This window comes from Lepisma saccharinum, unplaced genomic scaffold (genome assembly GCF_977018435.1).
Source record: "Lepisma saccharinum unplaced genomic scaffold, izLepSacc3.1 HAP1_SCAFFOLD_376, whole genome shotgun sequence".
In the NCBI taxonomy this organism is placed as follows: domain Eukaryota; kingdom Metazoa; phylum Arthropoda; class Insecta; order Zygentoma; family Lepismatidae; genus Lepisma; species Lepisma saccharinum.
In genome coordinates, this window is record NW_028143086.1 from 285,195 (window position 1) to 307,642 (window position 22,448).

At 38.6% G+C, this 22,448-nt stretch overlaps 1 protein-coding gene across 2 annotated transcripts in view; it reads right to left on the reverse strand.

Annotated features, from left to right (window-relative positions):
• LOC145982728 (protein FAM117B-like) overlaps positions 1 to 13,871 on the reverse strand; it is a 49,193-nt gene extending 35,322 nt beyond the window's left edge. For both annotated transcript variants that reach the window (XM_083116090.1, XM_083116089.1), the window contains exons 1-2: positions 13,482 to 13,871; positions 1,457 to 1,617 (exon numbers count right to left, since the gene is read on the reverse strand). In XM_083116090.1, the coding sequence (XP_082972216.1) occupies positions 1,457 to 1,617; positions 13,482 to 13,779 (459 nt within the window). In that variant the 5' untranslated portion in view covers positions 13,780 to 13,871. The remainder of the gene's footprint in view (positions 1 to 1,456; positions 1,618 to 13,481) is intronic.
• Between the last annotated feature and the right edge of the window lie 8,577 nt (positions 13,872 to 22,448).

Here is a 22,448-nt window from a genome sequence, read left to right on the forward strand (position 1 = left end):
ATGAGAACAGTGCGCATGAGTTTGGCATGGGTGAGTGTGACTTACTCAAGTGAAGAAGGTATAACTGGTAAACCTGTCCGTCTGACCAGGTCCAGGCCTCTACATGCCAGAGCATCATAGTCAAAATTGATTGATTGATTTGCTTTATTTTACTTTGCTTTTTGTCCCACTTTTGGCTAATTTGCGAAGATGGGAATGAGTGATGACATCATGAAATTGATGAATGGATACTCGCAAACATCCATGCCCAGGCCGAGATTCGAATCTGGGACCCCTGGCATTGTAGCACAATGTGCTAACCCCCCCGCCACTGGGGCCAGCCATAGTCAAAATTGATCTATTATCATATGATAATGGGAATTGGCACATAGGTTCACAATCTCAAACAGGAGTGCACTGCTCTTCCTTCACAAGATTATAGGCTCAACATAATTTCCGTACAGTGGTTGTTGTACACCCAATACATACTGATGCACTAAAAGCTCATGAATCGAGTCACAGACAGACACTTAAGATGATAAAGCAGCTAAGGATGGACCAATATGAAATTATTTGCCAACATCGGATACAGTACCAATATAAAATTTGCTGACCCAGGTAACTAATGTTCTACCTATCTAATATAAAATTAGAACGTGAATGGTTATTTCACCTCGATTATTACTCCATGAACTCATTTTCTTCATTTTTATGTAAAAAAAAGGTAAAGTGCTCCCCTGTGCTTAGCACCATGGCATGAAGGCGTATAGGAGGTGTGGGTGTAACGCCCCACACTTTCTTGATCCGGTCGTGAGTGGGGGTGATGTGATCAGCATCACACCCCTGACCGCCTTTACCCCCCAGGGTTTCCCCCAGGTACCCATGTCATTTGATGCTGGGTGGGCGCCGGAGTCGCTTTCAACGTTAGAAAAGTTCCCAGATTTGAACCGGCCGGGGATCGAACCCGGGACCTTGAGCATGGTAGTCAGACACGTTACCGACTGAGCCACCGCGGCCACCATTTTTATGTAATTTTCACTATTTTTATTTCTATGATTTTAGCCATATTATATGCATAACAAATATAGGCTATGATCAATAGTAGGAATCTGTTACTAAATCGTAAATTTTATATTATACTCTATTACTACTGTAACGGCATCAGAAATTAAGCTTAAATGTGCTCCATGACACGGGCTAGGAGGCAGAACAGCCTCAGGATGAACCTCGCGCACAGAAATAAAGAATTTGAATTTGAAGTGTAGCTTTGAAAGAGAAACTGCATATTATAACAGCTCTATATTCATAAAAATAACAAAATGGCACAATTTTTCCGGAAGCAAACTGTGGCTTTTAAGGTAACTTGTAAAACTCTGACAATGGCTTACTACAGTAAAACAACTTTGTAAGTAGTTTGTTCATATATATTTCAAATAAATATTTACTGCAGGCATACCTAAAGATTGCTAAGCCATACCTGAGTATATTTGTCAACCAAAAGTTGACCACAGTACATGTAAAAACTTTCCCTTGGCCACTGGCCTTTTACATATATGGTATCAAGTGATGCAGTTCTTCGAATGCAGCTCACACTGCTGTAACTGCTACTTTGCCTCGAGTTCAACGTTTTCGACTTTGCTACAAGATAAAAAAAGAAATATAAGTACAAGTGAAAAATTAAGTACAAGTACATTTATCTATTTTGATCACTGTTCAACTCTAGCATACAAGAACAAAAAAAGACTAAGAATAAAGAATACAGAGAATGTCTCCAATTTCTTTCCTACTTCTTACACTCAGTAAATATGCAGTCCTGGTAACGTATCTGGAGTTAAGATTTGGGGGTCACGTGAAAAAATTGTACACTTACAACTACACTGCTCACCATTAAAATTGCAACACCCAGAAGGAAATGAGATAGAAACACGAAACTTGGCAAATATGTAGTTCATAGTAAGATAAGAAAATGATTACAGTTGGAGCTCGGTTGTGTGACATGTGACACGTAGAACATGGTTGCATAACCCCAAGGAGCTAGTAGCGTGTACAGCCTCCACAGGCGGCAATAACTGCTGCAACACGGCGAGGCATGAACAGGAGGAGTCTATCGATGTCTGCTTGCGGTATGGCGTCCCAAGCGGCTTCCACACGGTGCCAGAGGTCTTCAACATTACGTGCCGGAAACCTGAGTTGGGCCAGCCGGCGACCCACCATGGACCAGACATGTTCAATTGGCGACATATCCGGCGAACGTGCTGGCCAAGGAAGCAGGGGCACGTGGTTAGCTTCCATAAATGCGAGGACATTCCTTGCAACATGGGGGCGCGTGTTATCCTGTTGAAAAGTGGCATTATGCAGTGCATGGATTAATGGTACAGCAACAGGGGTGAGAACCTGTGTGATGTACCGTTGGCTGTTCAATGTCCCTTGAATGCGTACGAGATGCGAACGAACACCTATGGCGATGGAACCCCATACCATGATACCCAATGAAGGCCCTGTGTGATGATGCATGATGCAGGCGTCATGAAGCCTAGTGCCACGGTGCCGCACACACGTGTGTACGTCAATCATGATGTATACAGAAGCGGGATTCATCAGAGAACACTACAGCATTCCACTCCGCCATTCATGCACGACGGTCTTTGTACCATCTCAGACGCAAACGCCTATGCTCTAGTGTCAGAGGAATCCGCAACAGTGGGCGCCGGGAAAAAATTCCCCGGTTCGCCAAACGACGAAGCACGGTTCGTGGGGACACTGGACGTTGTAAAACATCCCTTACTTCATGCACAATCCTCGTTGACGTGGCCATTCTGTCTGTAAGCGCCATGCGTATCAGACGTCTGTCCTCTCGTTCCGTCGTCCAACACGGATGTTGTGAACCTCTACGTCGCTCTACAGTGCCTTCCTGGACCCCCTGGTTCCATACACGGATCACTGTTCATGCATTCCGTCCTACACGGGCACCGATCTCACGGTAGGATAATCCGCATTCACGGTATGCAACAATTCGGCCGCGATCGAACTGGGAAACCTGCTGGAATCAGTGCCGTATTCGACGACGTGGCATTGCTGACCGATTTTAACACACTACACTCACGACCATGCACTTTCACTGCTCTTCTGCACCTATCTGACCTGCTACAGGTACCACTTACCAGATGGCGTGGCAGGCACACATGATGCATGACGGCCTTGAACACCTAATCATTTCCTTCTCCACCTCTCCTCTACACACTGTGCACATTTCGTCCGATTCCGATTACTCCTTCTGGGTGTTGCATTTTTAATGGCGAGCAGTTTATATATGTTGCAAAATTACGTTCTTCATTACCGCGATCATTCTCCATACAGAAACATAGGAACCATCTTTGATGATATGAATAAGTGACAGCATTCGTTGCACTGTTTACAGCGTTGCCACACTGTTCCTTTGTTACTTGCAGAGCATTAATTGTTGCTTTGTTACTTGAAGATCATTAATCGTTGAAGCATGGCGGAACAGAGGATGAACTTTGATTAGGGGTGTTTGGCAACAGTGTTCGAGCGTTCTTCTACAACAATGGCATCTTGCACAGTGAGGAAGCATTTTAACAACAGATTCATGATTAGAAGGCCTAATTTATTTAGTATACCAAAAATTAACAAAATTGGAGACATTTTCTATATTCTTCATTCGCTCCAAAAAGACTAACAAACAGTGTAATAAATGAGAACACACATCTACCATGTTATTTACTGTTGATGAGAATGATTGGAATGCTTTTTTTTTTATTGCACAATCAAAATATCTGTAATGATAGCAGAAATATTCCAATTTCTCTTAAAAAATGGCCTGGGATAAAAATATATTTTGAAGTAAAACCCCAATTTTACATTCCTGGATTTTACATTTTTTCCACTTTATACAATTAATTTTTCTGGTCCAAGTGAGGCAAAAGATTATAATTTTCTTGCAGATTACACTTTAGCTAGTGCCGTTAAAAATGTATAACAGAGATTTCACAGTATTTATGTATGTACAAGGGTTGTTCAATGTTGACAGACATTTACGAATAAAAAAGTGGTAAATAGCTGGATAAAATTGCCAGAGGATGTACCTTCATCCTTTGTTATTGCATGCCCCGATATAGTTGTAAGTAGTGCCAGTAAAAATGGTGGCAAGTATTGTCTCTGTAGCTGTAGAGCAGTGGTGTTATGATCAAATTCCTTGTGAAGGAGAACCTGAAGCAAACTGAAATTTTGAGAATATTTCAAGCACCGTATGGGGAGCAGGCAATGTCACAGGCAAGAGTGTACAAATGCTGTCATCAGTTTGGCAAAGGATAGTTGCTGACGAATGAACCACATGGACACATCCAACTGGGATATACAAGGTGTTATTTGTTATTTACGTGGATTTTTTTTGGGAAAAAGTCTAATGCCCAGTATTACTGCATATTTATGAAGGGTGCCATACGTAATGCCATTCTCAAGAAAAGACCGGGCATGTTGTCAGCAAATGTCATTCTTCACCATGACAATGCATGGCACCACACAGTCAATTTAGCAGCAACAACTCTTACCGAAATAAAAAAAAAAGTAAAGTGTTCCCCTGTGCATAGCACCATGCCATGAAGGCGTATAGGGGGTGTGGGGGTAACGCCCCACACTTTCTTGATCCGGTCGTGAGTGGGGGTGATGTGATCAGCATCACGCCCCTGACCGCCTTTACCCCCCAGGGTTTCCCCCCAGGTACCCATGTTATTCGACGCTGGGTAGGCGCCGGGGCCGCTTCCACCGTTAGAAAAGTTCCCGGATTTGAACCGGCCGGGGATCGAACCCGGGACCTTTAGCATGGTAGTCAGACGCGTTACCGACTGAGGCACTGGGAAATTGTGCTGCATGCTCATACACTACGTACATAGCCCTCAGTGATTATCATATTTGTTTGAGTTAATTAAAGAGCATATGGGAGGAAATAAATTGAAGACAGATGGAGCAAAGAGAAAAGATGTAATGCAGTGGCTACAACAGCAGTTAATTGCCATCTAGCCACAGGAATCAGGGAACTGCCAGAATGATGGCATTGGTGCATGGATGCTCAGGGGAATACTTTGGAAAACTGGTATAGTCTGGTGCTTGTGGTACTATATTTTATTTTATTTCCTAGAAATAAAAGTCTTGGTCAACCTTGCACAATACTTGTATTAACATTCAAAACTAAACTATCAACCATAAGGTTTGGCAGATACAAGAGGTGTAGTACGTAGAAAATTTAATGAAAAATGCAGGCTCGACCAGTACTTGAACCTGTCTGGCATACTGTGAAATTTCTCTCTCTCAACACAGCTGACAAGCTGCCCTGTTTCACCTGATTTTTAATTTTAACTGCTTTTCCTGTTGGAATTGTCAGTCGTACCACAATGTTGCATACAAAACTACAGTTAGCTTGGTAGCTCAGTTGGTAGAGCAACGGCATTGTATGTCAGAGATCCATGTTTGAGTCCTTGTCAAGCCTGTATTTTTAACTTAAATTTCAGTGCAAATTTATCTAATATTAATGAACACACTTGCTCCCAGTATCTAGACAGCATGTTGAGCTTCAGGTCCAACAATTTGGTAAATAAAACCAACTTTGTACAAACAAATGTTAAGGTGTAGTTATCACATTTACATATAACATATATTGTATTTCACTGATGTATTGTACGACATATTTCAGGAATCAATGGGATCCAACACTTGATAAAATGCACAGTTCTCTCATTTTGCTTTTCTTAAGCAAACACTGGAAGATATTGGATTACTGTATGATTTCTTCCTCTCTAACAGTTTGATTATGAAGAATCAGATGGACATAGCGAAGCATTGGCTAAATTCACCCACGGCCTCTCTCAAAATTTTGCCACATTGTTAGAAATATTGATAAAGGAATTGAAGTTAATTGCAAAAGACTGTGAAACATACAGCACACATCTGGAAAATATTAATTTGCAAGCAACCAACAATGGGGAAGAATTACAATTGGAGTAGCCAACTAATCTGATGCTAAAACTTGTTCATTGCAACAAATAATTTTAGACCACAATTCTGTGTACTACAGATCACCATTAAGAGATTTAAATCCACCCTTTAGCCTTCAAGGGCTAAACGTAAGAACTGTGTAGGAGGTCTTAGACCACAACAGATGAAGTGTCTGGAAGTTTTCAGACTAAAGAAACAAGCAACAACATTAACTTGCAATCTTTCGTACCAAATTAACATGACAAGCTTCAGACATCGACATTCGCTCAGTTTGGTAGTCTCCAGTCACAGTGAATGTTACATGTTGTAAGGGTCTATGTGGCTTGCCACCTGGTCTGAAATGTCCCGAGTGTTTCAAGAAAGCCAAGACATACCACTGCAGGAGCTGCTTTAGAGAGAAGCATTTCCTTTAAACATTTTTCATACCATAAATGTTTGAAAAAATCTTACAGCATTTTTGAGAGCAGACAATACTTTACAAGGAAGCATTTCATGTAACAATTTGGTTAGCATTTGTGACTGTGATGAAAGGTATGCAGAAAACAATAAAAAATATATACATCATAAAAAGCATACCAAGTTATGCAGTTTTCATCTAATAATTAATCAATTTAAAGAGGAAGAGATGTAATTTAGAAGGGTAAATGGTTATTTAACTCGTGAGATATTGTATTATCTCAACTCAAACTCTAACGGCTTTCAATTGAAACAGCTAATGTATTCTTCCACATGCATACTGTATGCACTATAAAGTATATACTTAAGCAGTACCATTAATTTCTACCTGAAACCATTTTGTAGAAAATGTTTCTCATCGGTTAAATAGTTATTGGCTTTCAAAAATGTGATGTGATACACTGTGTACATCACACTCAGCTGTCATTATATCTGCTCCTGTGAAGTGGAGCTCTCTTCTGATTGATTGATTTGGTTTATTTTACTTCACTTTTTTGAGCCACTTTTGGCTAGTTTGGTGAAGATGGGGATGAGTGATGATATAATGAAATTGATGAATGGACACTTGTAAATATCCATGCCCAGGTCAGGATTCAAACCCGAGACCCTTGGCATCGTAGCACAATGCACTAACCACTCCACCACGGGGGCCGGAGTGGAGCTCTCCTTCTGATTAGCAGAGTCACATATTTGTGGTAAATAAGAGATCAATATTTCGGTACAAAAACTAGGCCCATTTCAGGATAAAAAGCGGAATATACAATGGCACTTTGGTGTTTCAATGGTGAATAAAGTCTCCAATCTGACTTTCAAAACCACACTCATTGCACAAAATAAACATTTCCTTTCCAATTATTAATCAACTATCTGTGATTTGCATAACTCACAGGATAATTTAGACTTCAGAAAGTGTCACTTCAGTAAATAAACTCTAAATTTCATGTTTAAGAGTTTATCTTGCATCACTTTGTGACAAAACATGGTAGGAAAATGCCCCTCATACATTTCAGACAAATGAAAAACTAACATTACAGCATGTTACTTCACATCTTGTGTTGCCGTCAAAAACTAAATATGCATGCCTCTCTACCGATTAGTTATGTTACGCAAGATGCTAAGAAAATTAGGACCAATTCTATGAAATATTACATGGCATCAAAATGTTATAAGATTTCTTCACTTTGCACAGTAGAATTTGATCATAACAGAAATTTTAAGAATGTCAAAGAAACTGCATTCATCTAAAGGAAGCCTAAACTGCATAATTTCAAAAAATCAAATTGTATTAATGGTTAGTTCACGAGTAGTACATTATGAATACCGTAACTACAACTAATATACACATTGATAGGTGTACTGCAAGTTATTTTGTAATTGATTTCCTCTAACAATTTTCCAACAACATCATTACTATACTGTTTGAAGCAGACATCAATGACATGTTTTATTTTGTTGTGGACGAACTTCAGGAAAACATGAGCAGACATAGTTACGGTGAATACGAGATCAAGATATAAGTACAAAAACTGAGCACATTTTGGGATCAAAAGCAGTGTATGAAATGGCATTTAAAACACAGTAAGGAAACTAAAGATGCCTGCTTAAACACTACTTTAGCCAAGGCCCCCGCAATGTTGATGGTGTAATGATCCACCAAGAGCTCTGGTGCTCAACTTCTATTGGAGACATGGCACAGTGATAACATAGCAATAATCAAGAACAGGTTAATATTTCAATGTCATGTACAATTATACGGACGCAACTGAATGTGTTACCTTTCACCACACAATGCAAATGGGTCATTTGCAGAGGCACAATAGGGCTAACTGAAGCATAGGTATTGTTACAATGCAAGAGTGGTGTTGCTGCCACCCTGCAGTTAAAGGGAGGCCAGAGGAGTACGGGCCTTGCAATGTTCTCTCTTTGTTCCTGAAATTCTATACAATCCGAGAAATTCTACAGATAGTGCTTGCTACTCATGCAAAAAAATGATTTTAGAAACTAAATAGAAAGCCTTACTCTTGTTGTTTACTGTCAGTGAACCTGCAAGACATGTCAACAAAATAACAGCAGCTCTATTGTAGATTAGGCACACACAGGAGATGTACTACGTAGAAATTTTCAGCAAAAATGCAGGGTCGACCAGGACTCGAACCCGGGTCTCTGGCATACCTTGCCATTGCTCTAACCACTGAGCTACCGAGCCAGCCTGGCCTCGCCTGAGTGTCAGCTCGGTAGCTCATTGGATAGAGCAATGGCACGGTATGCCAGAGACCCGGGTTCGAGTCCTGGTCGACCCTGCATTTTTTGCTGAAAATTTCTACGTAATAGCTCTATTATATGAGTCAACGAGCAACACAAAGATCTTCACTACTCAGTGTTTATTATTATTTTTTAATATGTGGGCAGGAGGTCGAGTGGATTCCCAGTAAAGCAAAGTGCTCTCCTGTGCTTTGTACCATGCCATGAAGGTGTATAGGGGGTGTGGAGTTAAGGCTCCACACTTTCATGCACTTGGTTGCCCCCCCCCCCCCCCCAGTTTCCTCCAGGTACCCACTTTATACAATGCCGGGTGGGTGCCATAGCCACTTAAGGTGAAACAATCCCAGTTCTCCCCCACCGAGGATCGAACCCAAGTCCTTCTCACATGGTAGTCAGACACTATACCACGTTTGTAAGAACCTGTCCCGTTTCCCGCGCTAGCGATCGCTCGACAGTTTCGGTGCCAATGAGAAACGAGGAAAAAATCGTCTGCTGGGCAGTGAGGAGCGAATGGAAGCCAGAAGAGAGGAGCTTACGTAGACGCTGTTGAGTATTTTAATTGGCTGCCTGGCTTTGACTTTCCCCAGCATGGAGAAAAGCCAGCGATCAGCTAGCGTGGGAACCGGGACAGGTTGTAACAAATGCGGTATAATGACTGAGCTACCATGGCACCAAATATATATAAAAAAATAGGGAGGTACTGGCTCCTTGGCATGAGAGTCTCATCTGAAATGTCAAATTAACTTACTTGCAGATGACCATGTCTCATAGGGTACACGGGTTAGTGTCACCAGTATTTGGGCAATTTTGTGGTTCATTATTCTTCCATTTTGAAGCTCGGTGGGCATTTTTGTCGAAACAGTTTATCTTTTCCAGTGTATGACGAGTATTTTGATATGATATTTTTTTTAGATATTGTTTCATGATAGTCAGTCTAAAAAAAGAAGTATGTTCAATGTTATACTGAAAAAAATGGCTAAGCAAATTCCAACCTTTTGAGGATTCAATCCTTCCAAATGGCGTTCTATTGAATAACACATGATCAGTGAAACCAGTTGCATCACAGCTCTATTACTCTCTAATAGATGCTAGGTCAACAGAACCATGGTTGAACTGCAGTTCAACACCCAGAACTGAAATGAACATTTGCTTCAATATATTAATCACTGCAAGGGTCAGTAGGTCAATGCGAGTGACTTTCCGTTAAATCTTGGTATGGTGCAGTCAAGGGTTGAAGTCCCACCCCTCTCAAAGTAGAACACAGGAGCATTTACTATCCTTAAATAATTTCTCCTAATAGTATTTTTTTAATGTTTGTGTATGCATATGTGTAACCTAATTGTTCTTTTCAATGTATCATCAGTGCTTGAAGTGGAAAATGCTAGCCAGGGGTGTGTTTGGTCAGGCCTTGCAGTTAGCTGCGGGGATGCTTTGCGAAAATGTTGCTAGCTGGGGGGATACCATCCACCTGCACTCCCCCTCACTTCAAGCACTGCATATCATGCAAAATTACGAAAGATCACATACTAAATAAGTGAATATGAAGAGGGGGTGATCATATTTGGGGGAGGGTAAAAGTTACTTTCTTGTCCATTGTGGCTGGGGAGGAGGTACTAGCTAAGCATTATACTTCAGTCCACACATCTAGCATAATCAATACATATGCATGTTGCATTATTCTTTACTTGTAGTCAATTATTGACAAGGTCTTGCAATTCTGAAGAAACATTAAGAACCTCTAACTTGTTCTATTTTGATATCTGCTATTCCATGTTTGCAGGAAACCATAAAATATGACATGTAATGCCACTGACTAATTCAGAACTGCAATACTCTGAATTTTAAGTTTATGATAAAAAATAGGGTATGACCACATTTAAATTCAATTCTGCACTTCCAATGCTGGTAGTACTTTGACATAACCAGATATTTCAACACAAGCGTGTTATTTAATTCAGTATCAAAGAGCAATGAACAAAATAAAGAATCATAAGCTTCATGTTGTACCCTTATTCAATGAACATGGCAGTTTTCAGATAGGCCTGAATTAACATAGTCAAGTTCCACGAGCAATCCCACAGAAAATCTTTTTTTGGGCCTCCATCCAAAAATGTTTGCATACCAGTCGCTGGAAACCATTATTATAATGTTTAAATGTTCAAATTGCAAAGGAGAATATTTATTTTTACTGTAAAGCACTCAGAACAGAAGATATTCATTATTCAGTATACATTGGTGATAAAGACATTATTTGTCAGATGCAGGATAATACAGAACATGGTTGTTCTGTTAACATAGATCTTCTTACTACAGATGATAAACACTTCACAATTGGAACTTCCTACTATTTTTCTACTTTCGGAAAAATTGCCACCATGTGAAAATTTTGTAATCAAAACACGTGATTTATCCACATGATCATTGAGAGTTAAAATTCACCACAATCACAAAGCTCCAACACTCATTCATTAGACACTCCATAATCAGTATGAAAAACTAAATATGCTGACCAAGGCAGTAATTTATTTTATTAAAAACATAAACTAAAACGTAACGTTTCAACCTTCTAGCAAGGTCTTCATCAGACTCTGTATCAAGTACAAAAGACTTTGAGTCTGATGAAGACCTTGCTAGAAGGTTGAAACGTTACGTTTTAGTTTATGTTTTTAATAAAATAAATTACTGCCTTGGTCAGCATATTTAGTTTTTCATAATCATGGAAACAAGGCTTAATGGTGTTATAATTGTCCATAATCAGGTGCTTTGTTCAAAGAAGTGTAGCATGTTGTTACTTCAGATTTCATTAATACACTTCCACTTTGAATACCTGATATATGGTTATTCGACACAGATTTCTGAATTGTTTATAATGAAGCTTGAAGTCCTTAAATATACTTGAAACCACCACTAACAATAGGATTCAGAATGGAACAAATCAAATGTGAAGGCAAGAATACTTCCTCACAATCCTAGTTTATTATTTATTATTCACTGATAGGTAGTCACGGTCAATTACTTAATACTTATTGACTACTATTATTCAGAATTCTCATTAGTGATAACTGTAAGCAATATTTTTATTATTTCAATTTTTTTTCAAAACATTTTAAGTCTCCACAGAGTGCATTTATTATTATAATTTTACAGTAATGAGTCTGTCTTAAAAATGAAACTTCGTTTCCAAATTTTTATTGAGAAATATTAAAATCCATAAAAATCCTGGGTAAGAATTTACAATACCGGAAGTATCTCCAAATTCTTTCCTACTTCTTATACTCACTAAATATTGAGTCCTGATGACGTATCTGCAGTTAAAATTTGTGGGTGACATGTAGAAATTGTACAAGTTGTAAAATAAAGTTCCGCTCTAGTGCTACAAAACTAACATTTCGTTAATGTATGTGCCCGCAATTGGCCCTCAAACCATTCTCTGATATCCCCAGGAACCATTTTTGGTAAGGTTAGGTTAGGCAAGCACAGTTAAAATTTAGTTCTTAAAACAATGCACATATAGCTCCAAAAAACTTAAGCGTAAACCAATTAATTTTCCAATTTCCTGACGTGGCCTTTAGTTTAACTTCAGATTCGTGATTACGAAGCCAAAATTACTTAGTATACCAAATATGAAAAAAAATTGGAGATGCTTCCTGTATTGTAAATTTGCTCCAAATCCTGCTACGTTCGCTTGATATGTATTAGCAATTTATGTAGAATTCACAATGCTAAATTTCAAGTCTGAAAGATCTTATGCAATCTGATAGAAGAAAACTTACTATGAACTTCCTTGCATTTACTGTCATGTGAGTTACTCTAAACACCTTAAGCTGCTTTTCATTTCACTTTCTTAATTAAGATTACATACTGAAAATTATAAAATTAGAATACAATGCACAATAAGGCAAATGAGTCAATATGCAAAGAATGATTTATTTTAGATTTGAAGTAGCTTCAGCAATTTGGCGCAAGCATTTATTTTTGATAGTATTTAAATTGCTATTTTTATCATTTAAACTGGCTTAAAATTTTGAGTCCCTAACTACACTACTGTATAAAAAAATGGACTTTAAAAAATGAACAGGGATAATAGAAACCGGACGACAAAAATTAGATTCTAGCCTTGGACCTACTTGATTCCAGATATGCGAATTCAATGACTTCCAAACCATTTTTGACTTCTCGGGTCAATTTCCTACTTTGGTAATCAGTAATACTAGTCAAAGAGATCATGTTGGAGCATGACTTTTTCTTTACATGTTATTGTACTTTTACTTCCATGATCGCAAAATACCAAATAATAGTTCACTGATAAATATCGTTATCGTTATTTGCTACAGTTATCAGCTGTATCGTTAATTATTTCAATTAACTGTCATTAAGAGATGAAGTTTACCGGTCGAGACAAGCAAGCGATTCAAGTAATGGTTCTTGCATTCAGCACAGCAAAAGTTCACAAACCATCATCATTCTAATACAGTTACGTTTGAAGCTCCCAGTATTTTGATACACCTTAAAACTATATAAATGCATGCACTTTACGTACGACTATTTTTTGTAGCCATGACCTTGGTTTCCTACCACTTTCGATGTCATGTACTACATTCTTGCAACTTCCATTCTTAATATGCAATTAAACTTGAAGAAAAGGATTTTAGTTGCATTATTTACAGCTTGAAGTGAAGGCTTCTATTGTTCTTCAGGATCACAAACTGCTATAGACAGTCAGCTAACCCCAAACCAAGATTCGACAAATTTAAGGATAAAAATGTCCCTCATACCTCTATAGCTTAAAGAACCCGGACTCCTTTGACCTGATAAAGTAGCATCTGGAGAAGTCCTTGATTTCCAAGCAGATGGCGGAGATATGGTTGGGCTGTTGCTTTTACTCTTTCTTATATTACTCCCTTGTCTCATCAATGAAGACATAGGAAGCGTAGCTCTCATAGGGCCTTGCTTAGAAGGGCAGGGAGAGGATTTTCGTACCCGTTGTGATCCCTGTCCCGACATTTTGTCATGTGTTGTACAGAAATATGTTTCGCGAAAAATGCAGAATGATATGTCGTTAAAATGACACATTCAAACAATATTACACAGCCATTAACGTACACGAGCACTCTTGTCTCTACACAACTACTCTACTACTCTGCTTGTGCTGCCAAGATACTTTCACGCACGTCTTGTCACTTACGATCTTCTGCTGTTCTCAGCGGGTCTCTTGATATCACGTGCTCATCGTTTCGTTTTCTTATTGGTTAAAAGAAGGAACCGTGTCCAGAGCAAGTAAATGCAGATGACGGTCCTAGTTGGTTGAGATGTTTACATGTATATATTTGAATTGCCTCTACACAATTCACAATCACTTTAATTAAAATCTCTTCTTCAAGGTTAACTGTTCGACTCGATGATACAGCTTTATTTCAGCATAATACTTACTTTATGCACCTTCGATCTTTCAATCCAGTACTACCCGTTTCGTAAGAAACTAATTTATGTTGCATACAGGACTGACTTCCTGTTTGGAAATTTTACACATAACAAGAAAAAAGTAATCACCATACCACTCAAACACACGAGACAAGATGAAAATATTCACATTTTATTTCCTTGTTCAAGGATCTGATGTTGGTTACGGTTGTCACCACGTAGGTAAATCATCCTGGTTTCGATTCTCGGTGTAGTTACGGAACAGATCAGCGATTATGAACGCATATGAAACATTTCGATTCCATTACGAATAGCAAGTGGTAGAGAAAAAGTGCTTATAACTTATAAAGTAAATAATTTGAAGCTTAATCAATTATTTTCCTTATCAGAGTTTCATTTAGAAGATAAGAATCGATATTGAGTATCTTTCTTTCCATCAGAATTTTTTCAACGTCTCACATTATTCACCTCTTAATTTTTCATAGAGGAGGATGGAGAAAATACAAGAGGACCACGCGCATGAACTCTAAGTTATAGTTGATTTATTTCTTGTTTGCAATACAAACTCAACATTAATTCCATATCAGATAATTAATTAAAGCTAAGCATCATATTAAGATGAATAAGACATAATAAGCCGGCGTATAAGAATTGAGACCAATGATTTGTCACATTAGTTTGATAAAAATACCACAATGCTGTGTTTGAAGAAATGAGGGAAGCATCGGAAAAATGACATTAAATAATGTGATTATTGCTGGTTCAGTCTGTAGACTGCCATAAGGAGATCTCGATTCTTGTCTGGGTAGGCGATCTCATGCGATTCTTTTTACATAATATCGCTGTATAAAGCAGCTCGGCAGCCTCCAATCAATAAGGGCCTTGAGGCAACCCCGAGGATAAAGGTGGCCGAAGCGTGGTACTGATCATACCACCTCCAGTGTTGCCAGTCCGGCCCTGGGGAGGGGCAACTCAGACAGCCGTACGGGGTTCCACTCTTCTGGGGGGGGGGGGCGCCAGATAAAGATAATTGTGTATGGTTTATTACAAGTTTGAAGTTGATGCTTTCAATTAGGCAAATATGCTGCTTTTTCCTGACTTTTGGATTGTTAGACAAACTTAGAAATGTCCAAACTACTGAAATCATATCCTACAAGAAGTACTACCTACAGAAAATCGTGTTCAAATATTTCAATTAAAAGTCATTAATATGAACTGTTCGTTTAGAATTAAATCATGATGTGAAAATAATATTTTACATGAAACAATGTAAATTCACTACAGCGTCAATAATAGTTTGATATTGAACACAAACAGTTTTAAAATTAAATATAATTAACATCGCACCAAGGACACATCGGAAATGAAAAGACACAATAACTTAGAAACTTTTCTTAGCCTCCCATAATTCTCAATTTTAAACTTGAACATGTTCTGTAGTGTTGCTCACGGGACGGGACAGCTTTTGAAAAGTCTCGTCTCGTCTCGAATGTCCCGAAAAAATAAAAGCAAAATATTTAATCACTTGCAAATACTTGTTTGCTTGGAATAAAGTATTTAAATTAGAAACGTTGATAAGCGTGTATTAAGTCAAAAGAAAACTATTCTAGAGAGAGTAATGAATGAATTGAATACCTAAACTTATTTTCAATATTCTTTCGAAACACAGCAAAACTACCCATTTTTTAAAAAAGTTATTCCAGATTAATAATTTTATGTTACGATGGCACTCCAGATACTAAAACAATTCTGAATAACATCAAGTAAAAGGGCAGGTAGAGAAGGGCCAAAACATCGTGGAGTATCTGAGTCCGAGATTTATCTTGTAAACATAGTCTCAGCTCTATAGGTTGGAGAGATAAACGGACCGACTGATAGGGTTTATTATTATTATTATTATTATTATTATTATTATTATTTAATTTTTACATCAAAGGTTATACAGAAGTGAATGTTATTAGGAAGTAGGAAAAACATAGTATAAGTATTTATTTCTCATCTCGTGTGCGAGCCATAGGCTGTGCGCACTACATCTATTCTTATTACATAACTATGATTCCCTACAGACTACACTATCCGTTACATTCCGTATAGATGTTAACATAGCAGTTCTGGTAAATTAACACTTATTCCTCTTCCTTATCCGTCTCTTTACAGCACTTCTTTTGTCCCTAAATGTTTGTAAATACACCCTAACTTTTTCCAATAGTTCCATGCTCCTTTGCACTACAATTGATTCGAACACTCTCTCCAAGCTTATGTTGTGTAGCTTCTCCTCCTGCAGAACGCGCGTGTCCTGACATAAGAATAAATGTTCTGGCCTATCATTACCATTGCGTAATACGCATTTATATCTCCCTTCCTCGTTTTTTATTGTATTGTGTCTCCATCCCCCAGCCTCATCCATGTCAACCACTTTCTTGCCACCATGCTCACCTTCTTGATGTACGCTACTTGTCCCCATTCCCGGAACTCCCCTTCTTTGGAGTTCGAGCGATCTCTTAGTTTCACATTCCGCTATTATTTCCTGCCTATCTATATCCTCTAATCTTTGTTTCACTAATTGCAATGTCCCCTGATCGACGTGTCCCCCTTCCCATATCCATCCCAGTCCAATTTCGCATAGTTTGCCTCTGGTCTCTTTCGCCCATGTTCCCATTTCCTCCCCTTGTACCCGTTGCATCAGCGCTTGCCATTTTACCAAGTTCTCCCTTCTCGATATTATGTCGCCCAGTATTTAACCCTTCTCAACATATCCCACGTATGCTCCCTGACCAGTCCAAGTTCCCGTAGTACGCCGCAGTTTGCAGTGCCCATGCTGATATGCAAAGCCCTCTTGAAAAAAGTGCATTGGATTCTGTTTAGTACATGGCCTCCCTTTGCTCCTCATATCTCCCTCCCGTACCCTATTGACCCGATTAATAATGTACGATACAGTTTTTCCACAAAATGTATATCGTATTTCTCCAATTTCCATACTGTCCGCATTATTTCATTTGTTATTGCCCCAGTCTTTCCTTGTACCGTTTGCATATGTCTTGTCCATGTCCCTGCCATAATGAGAACTGGTCCCAAGTATTTCATTACTTTTACCCTTTCTAATTCTTGCCCTCTGAAAGTCCACCTTTCGTCTTTTCCATATACATATCCGTTTTTGAACACCATAATTTTTGTTTTTGTGAGATTTACTTGCAGTTTGGATTCTGCTGTATTTTTCCAACCCGTCCAGAGCCCTTTGTAGGCCGGTATTTGTCTCCGAGATCAGAACCATGTCATCTGCGAACAGGAGCGCCGGTACCCTTGTCGTCCCCACTTTGGGGATGTCGGCTTGTTCACTCTTTATATACGCCACTATATAATATATATAGAGAGTGAAGAGCAGGGGTGAGAGAACATATCCTTGCTTTACCTCCGCTTCCGATTTTCGTTTCTCTGTCACTGTATCCACTTGACACCGTACACAGAATTCTACCTTCGAGTATTGTACGAAACATGGCAGTACAAATTGATGAGGAGTTGTTGGGAATGTTATTAGGGAATCCAAGATATTAGCAAGAGTAAGAGAAGGAGATAATTAGGAACAAATAATCTTTCATTATCCCACTCCGAGCAGCTGAGAGCTAAAGAGGAGGAGAAAATACGGGAAATTTGGAAAGAACTAATTTGGTGATTTTATTGTTTACAGGGAACCATGACAAGATTTTACCACATGATTATTTGCACGGGTTGCGAAATTATTAGAATGTTATGGAAATTTCGGAAATGTCTTTTTTGAGAAAATTCTTGTTGTTTCCCTGAGGCATTCCACAGGTGGTTGGATTCGATTATTTTACGTCCGTTTGAAGATTATTTCCAATGCTTTTATTTTTATTTAAGGAGAATACTATTCCTTGGAAACTTTGTTCTATGAGGGGACTCCCTGATGGTACAGTGATAGCGTCGTCGCCTTGTAATCAAGGGGTCCCGGGTATGATACCCGGTGAAGGCACATAGTGATTTGGACCCCACTTTAAACTGTGGGTCCAGTCCTGATTAGCCTTTCTGTAAATCAGATGAACGAATGTTGTATCTGTTCTTTTTATTCTGTGAATTTAGTCAAGTTTTTGAGCAAAATACATGTAGTATCTACTGTCTACATTTTCACTCGTTACCAAACAAATTTCCCAAAGTAGTTTTTTATCAAACTTCAGAGGGAAGCTGACAGCAATGTCAGGGAGGGGGGGGGAGCTCAGCGCACCCCCTGCCTGGTTACGGCCAGGGTGTATTCCGAGACTATTTTTCGCCGCTCGCCACTGACAGAGGTTTCGCTTTGAACAATGGACACCGTTGCTTCAGGAGCGATGTTGACCTGCAGTAGCGGGTAAGTGCCATAAATCCAGACCTAGGAGAAGGTTGATGCAAGGGAGGGGCAATAAAAATTCTGTAATTTCCTTTGCTTGCCGACAGGAAGTTTTGCAGGAACAATAATACGAGGGACACTTATATAGGATTCTTTTCAGCTGCTAGGAAAAGCTGAGAGAAATGGAAAACGGCAGACTTTGAATGAAAGAAGGACAGTGAACCCCTTGTAAGATAAACAATTCCTTTGTATTATTCGCCGACACGAAAGCTTCCATTTCGAAGCTGGGGTTATCAGCAGTGAAGTTATTAGAGGGTTGGGGGCAGGGGGCGCCCCAAGTCAGACACTTCGCCCCCCCGTGCCCCCTAACTGAAGATAATTAAATATCGAATAATAAGAGAGTTCATTTATAAGAATATGACAATTTTCACCTTTTCAAAGTGGTGTATTCTGCATGATAACACTTTCCTGCTTATAATACCAACTTGACTTAGTATATATTCGAATGTGTGTGTGCGACTTTCGCTCAAGATTCCAGCGCTGACCTGGGCATAGGTGATTTCTCATTCATTTACGTCCTGTAATCGTCGCGATTAACTTAAGTTTTAACCAGTTTTAAGAAGTAGGAGAAAGCGTTGAATGTGGATGGTTTTAAAACATAACTGATATTTTGAGGACCACAAAACGTCATCTGTAGTACGGGCAGATTATTCTAATCGTGGATCGTTAGTGACAAAGCTAATTAGTAAAATACATTCAATGTTGATTCAAGATTTGGCTGGTTGGTTGATTTGGTGTTTTAAGTCCACTTTATGCACATAATGGCTAATCGGGACTGGGCCTACAGTTTAAAGTGCCTCCACTTTAAACCCGGGACCAAAGGTGATCAGAGAAAAACCGACACTACATGTCAGTTGTTGTGTTTTCATCGCGGTTTCTTACTATTCAGGGACTTGAATTTCGAGATGATGAGCCTGAGGCAAACCTTAACAAAGGGAGTTTCTTCGATACTCTTGAAGTCAAAATGAGGGGATATCATTCGGAAATGTATTGAACTTGAACCTTAAAATGCAAATTACACTTAAAATTCGATTCAAAACACATCGCGGGCAGGTTCGCTCTTTCTCGTACATATCAAAGTCGAAGAACTTCTTCCATAGAACTCAATAGGTGCCTGTAATTGTGTAGCACAGACGTACGTTGGAGTGGTAGAGCAAGAGAAAGTAATGCCAGGGTCAGAATATTTCTTTTTCAGATTTTTTATCCTGTGATAACATTTCCCTGAAATGTGAAACACAAATTTTGCCCAAAACTCTTCTGCGTTACGAAGATGGCACTGAAATACTCCACTTAATGGATTTCTTTGAAATCCTAGGAAAATATAAATTGGAATTTCACAAGGTTCACACTCTAGTTGTATTCTCTGTAACAATTCCAGTTTCCAATGCAGCGTGTGATGTGAAAGAACCGTTTCGTCCTTAAAATATTTGAAAGCCTTGCTCGAAACAGGATGCTGGATGCAAACTGTCTCATTTGGCTCTCCTTGCCATTGAGAAGAAATGTCAAGTCCTGGACGTACCAAAGGTGGGCAATGTGTTCTCCGAAGCACATAGTGCAGAATTCTCCTACAGGAGAATTGCACTTCACTAAATGACTTTCATTGTTTCTAATACTTAAGAAGATTAATTTCTTCCAAGGTCACGTTCATTTTGCAAGAAATTAAACTCTTCGAAGCACATTTTTTCGTCATTTATATTATTATCTTTATAACTTGAATATTTTCAGTAGTTTCATCTCATGAAAGACGATGAATTATAAAATTATTAATGTCTTCCAATACTGAAATAGGCCACTCGAGACAACGCAACTTACGAATAAAAAAGAATTAATGCCTTTATTAAATAGAATCATATGGAGATAAACTCGTAATCAAGAAAATGTAAACGTCCACTCTAAACAAGGGACAAACACAAAACATCATACATGCATATAATAATAATAATTATTATTATTATTATAACTATTATTATATATGTATATATATGTTATATATGTTATATATGTAGTGTTTTCGGGCGTTTTAATGTGACTGCACCCCAACAATATTTTGTTGCCCCCTTCCGCCCCCCCCCCCTGCCTCCCGCACATTTCCCTGGCGCCGTCACTGGTTGGAAGTAAATTTATAAGGACGAGTAAAGTAACATAAGCTGTTGACAGTGTTGCACCAAAGAACATGATATGTGCTACTGTTTGTATAAATGATAGGAAATTTAAGCATAAATGTATAATTGTTGAAAGTTGAGAGTTGTTTCCGTCATTTGATCATAGGAAGAGGTTTTCTGAGACAGAGTGGGATTATTTTACACATACATGAGAAAGGGTGGTTGTTTAAAGATAGAGAAGTATTTTGCACGTTTTTTAAAAGTTCAGATAAAACGAGAATTCAGCCTTACTCTTATGAAAAGAAAGAACGCAGTACAGGGAAAGAATAACTCTTCACAATTCTCACATTTGGTGGGATGCAACACACATGCACAAGAGTTTTAAAGGAAGTCTATGAACAAGGATGAAGAGGGATATGTGAAATTTGACTTACCTGCGGTTGAATTAGTCGATTCTAATATTCTTAACGTTGATATTGTATTTTTTTTTAAGTCCACTTGATTTACAAATAGGCTAAATTGCGAACCGACCTACAGTTTAAAGTGCGATCCGATCCACTTTGTGCCTCCATTGGGTATCGAACGCGAGGACCCTTAATTACAAGACCTCGGCGTTATTACTACGCCATCGGGGAGGCATCCAATTTACACAAATAGGTTGATTCCAATAACACGTTATATGCATAATCTGATAATTATGCACTTTTGGTGCATCTAAACATATTTTTTTCAACTGTAGCATGTCTAAAAAAGTCATTGAAGTTTGGATTTTTATAACTTCAGGAGACACGGATCTGAAAATGTGCGATATAAAATAAATGCAGGTTTGCCTTCCATACGTGGTGGTTTTGTCACGTTTCTTCGCTTCGTGAAACATACACTTTTGCAGGAATGGCTTCTTGCATCCGCCTGGGGTCTTGCTCTAGCTTAACAAGAAATATATTTGTTTAGCATAATCGAGGGTTACTTATTCCTGCCGAACAAGGATTCTATTGCGACCACACAGCTTTGCATGACAGTATCAATGAAGATTTATGTACAGAAATATTAATTAGGAACTTTCTTTTTCTTCAACTGGATTTAACATCCTTTTTTAATTATTCAGCATATATTCAATTCCTCACCTTTTTTTAACATTAATTTTCTTGCCAGGACAGCTGTTTTTATGCACATTTTGGCGATCTTAACTACACGTAAGCTAGATATTAGCTAATATTCGTGTTGTTATATTACCATTCTTGTACCGTCTTTGTAACATTTCATGTAATAATAATAATAATTTAGAATTTAAAGAAAGAAAGTAAATTTTCATAGTGCACGAAAGTTCGACATTCAGATAGAAAGATGGTCTAGGGGAAAACATTTCAAAAGGATAGACAGTTGTATGGAAGCGAGAAAAAACACAAGGTAGATTTCATAAGATACGTAGCAATCAGTAACAAAAAATCTGCATTTTTAATATTAATGTCTTCATGATTAATGAACTTTATTTATTCTCACCACGCAATGGGTAAACTATTTGGAGCATTATCCCACTTTCCGGAAAAATATTGTGTTTCTGCTACTTTTGACATTTGTTGGCATGATATCCCGGATCAATTTTACGAGACGAGACGAGACAAAACGAGACGGGACGAGACGAGACGGGACAGAACCCTTCGAGACGGGACACGAGACGGGACAAACGAATATTTTCGAGACGAGACAGCATTTTCACGAGACGAGACGAGACAGACCAAAGTCTCGTCTCGTGGGCAACACTAATGTTCTGCTTATTGGTCTTAGATAATAATGCGAAATATATAAAGTAAATGTAATAA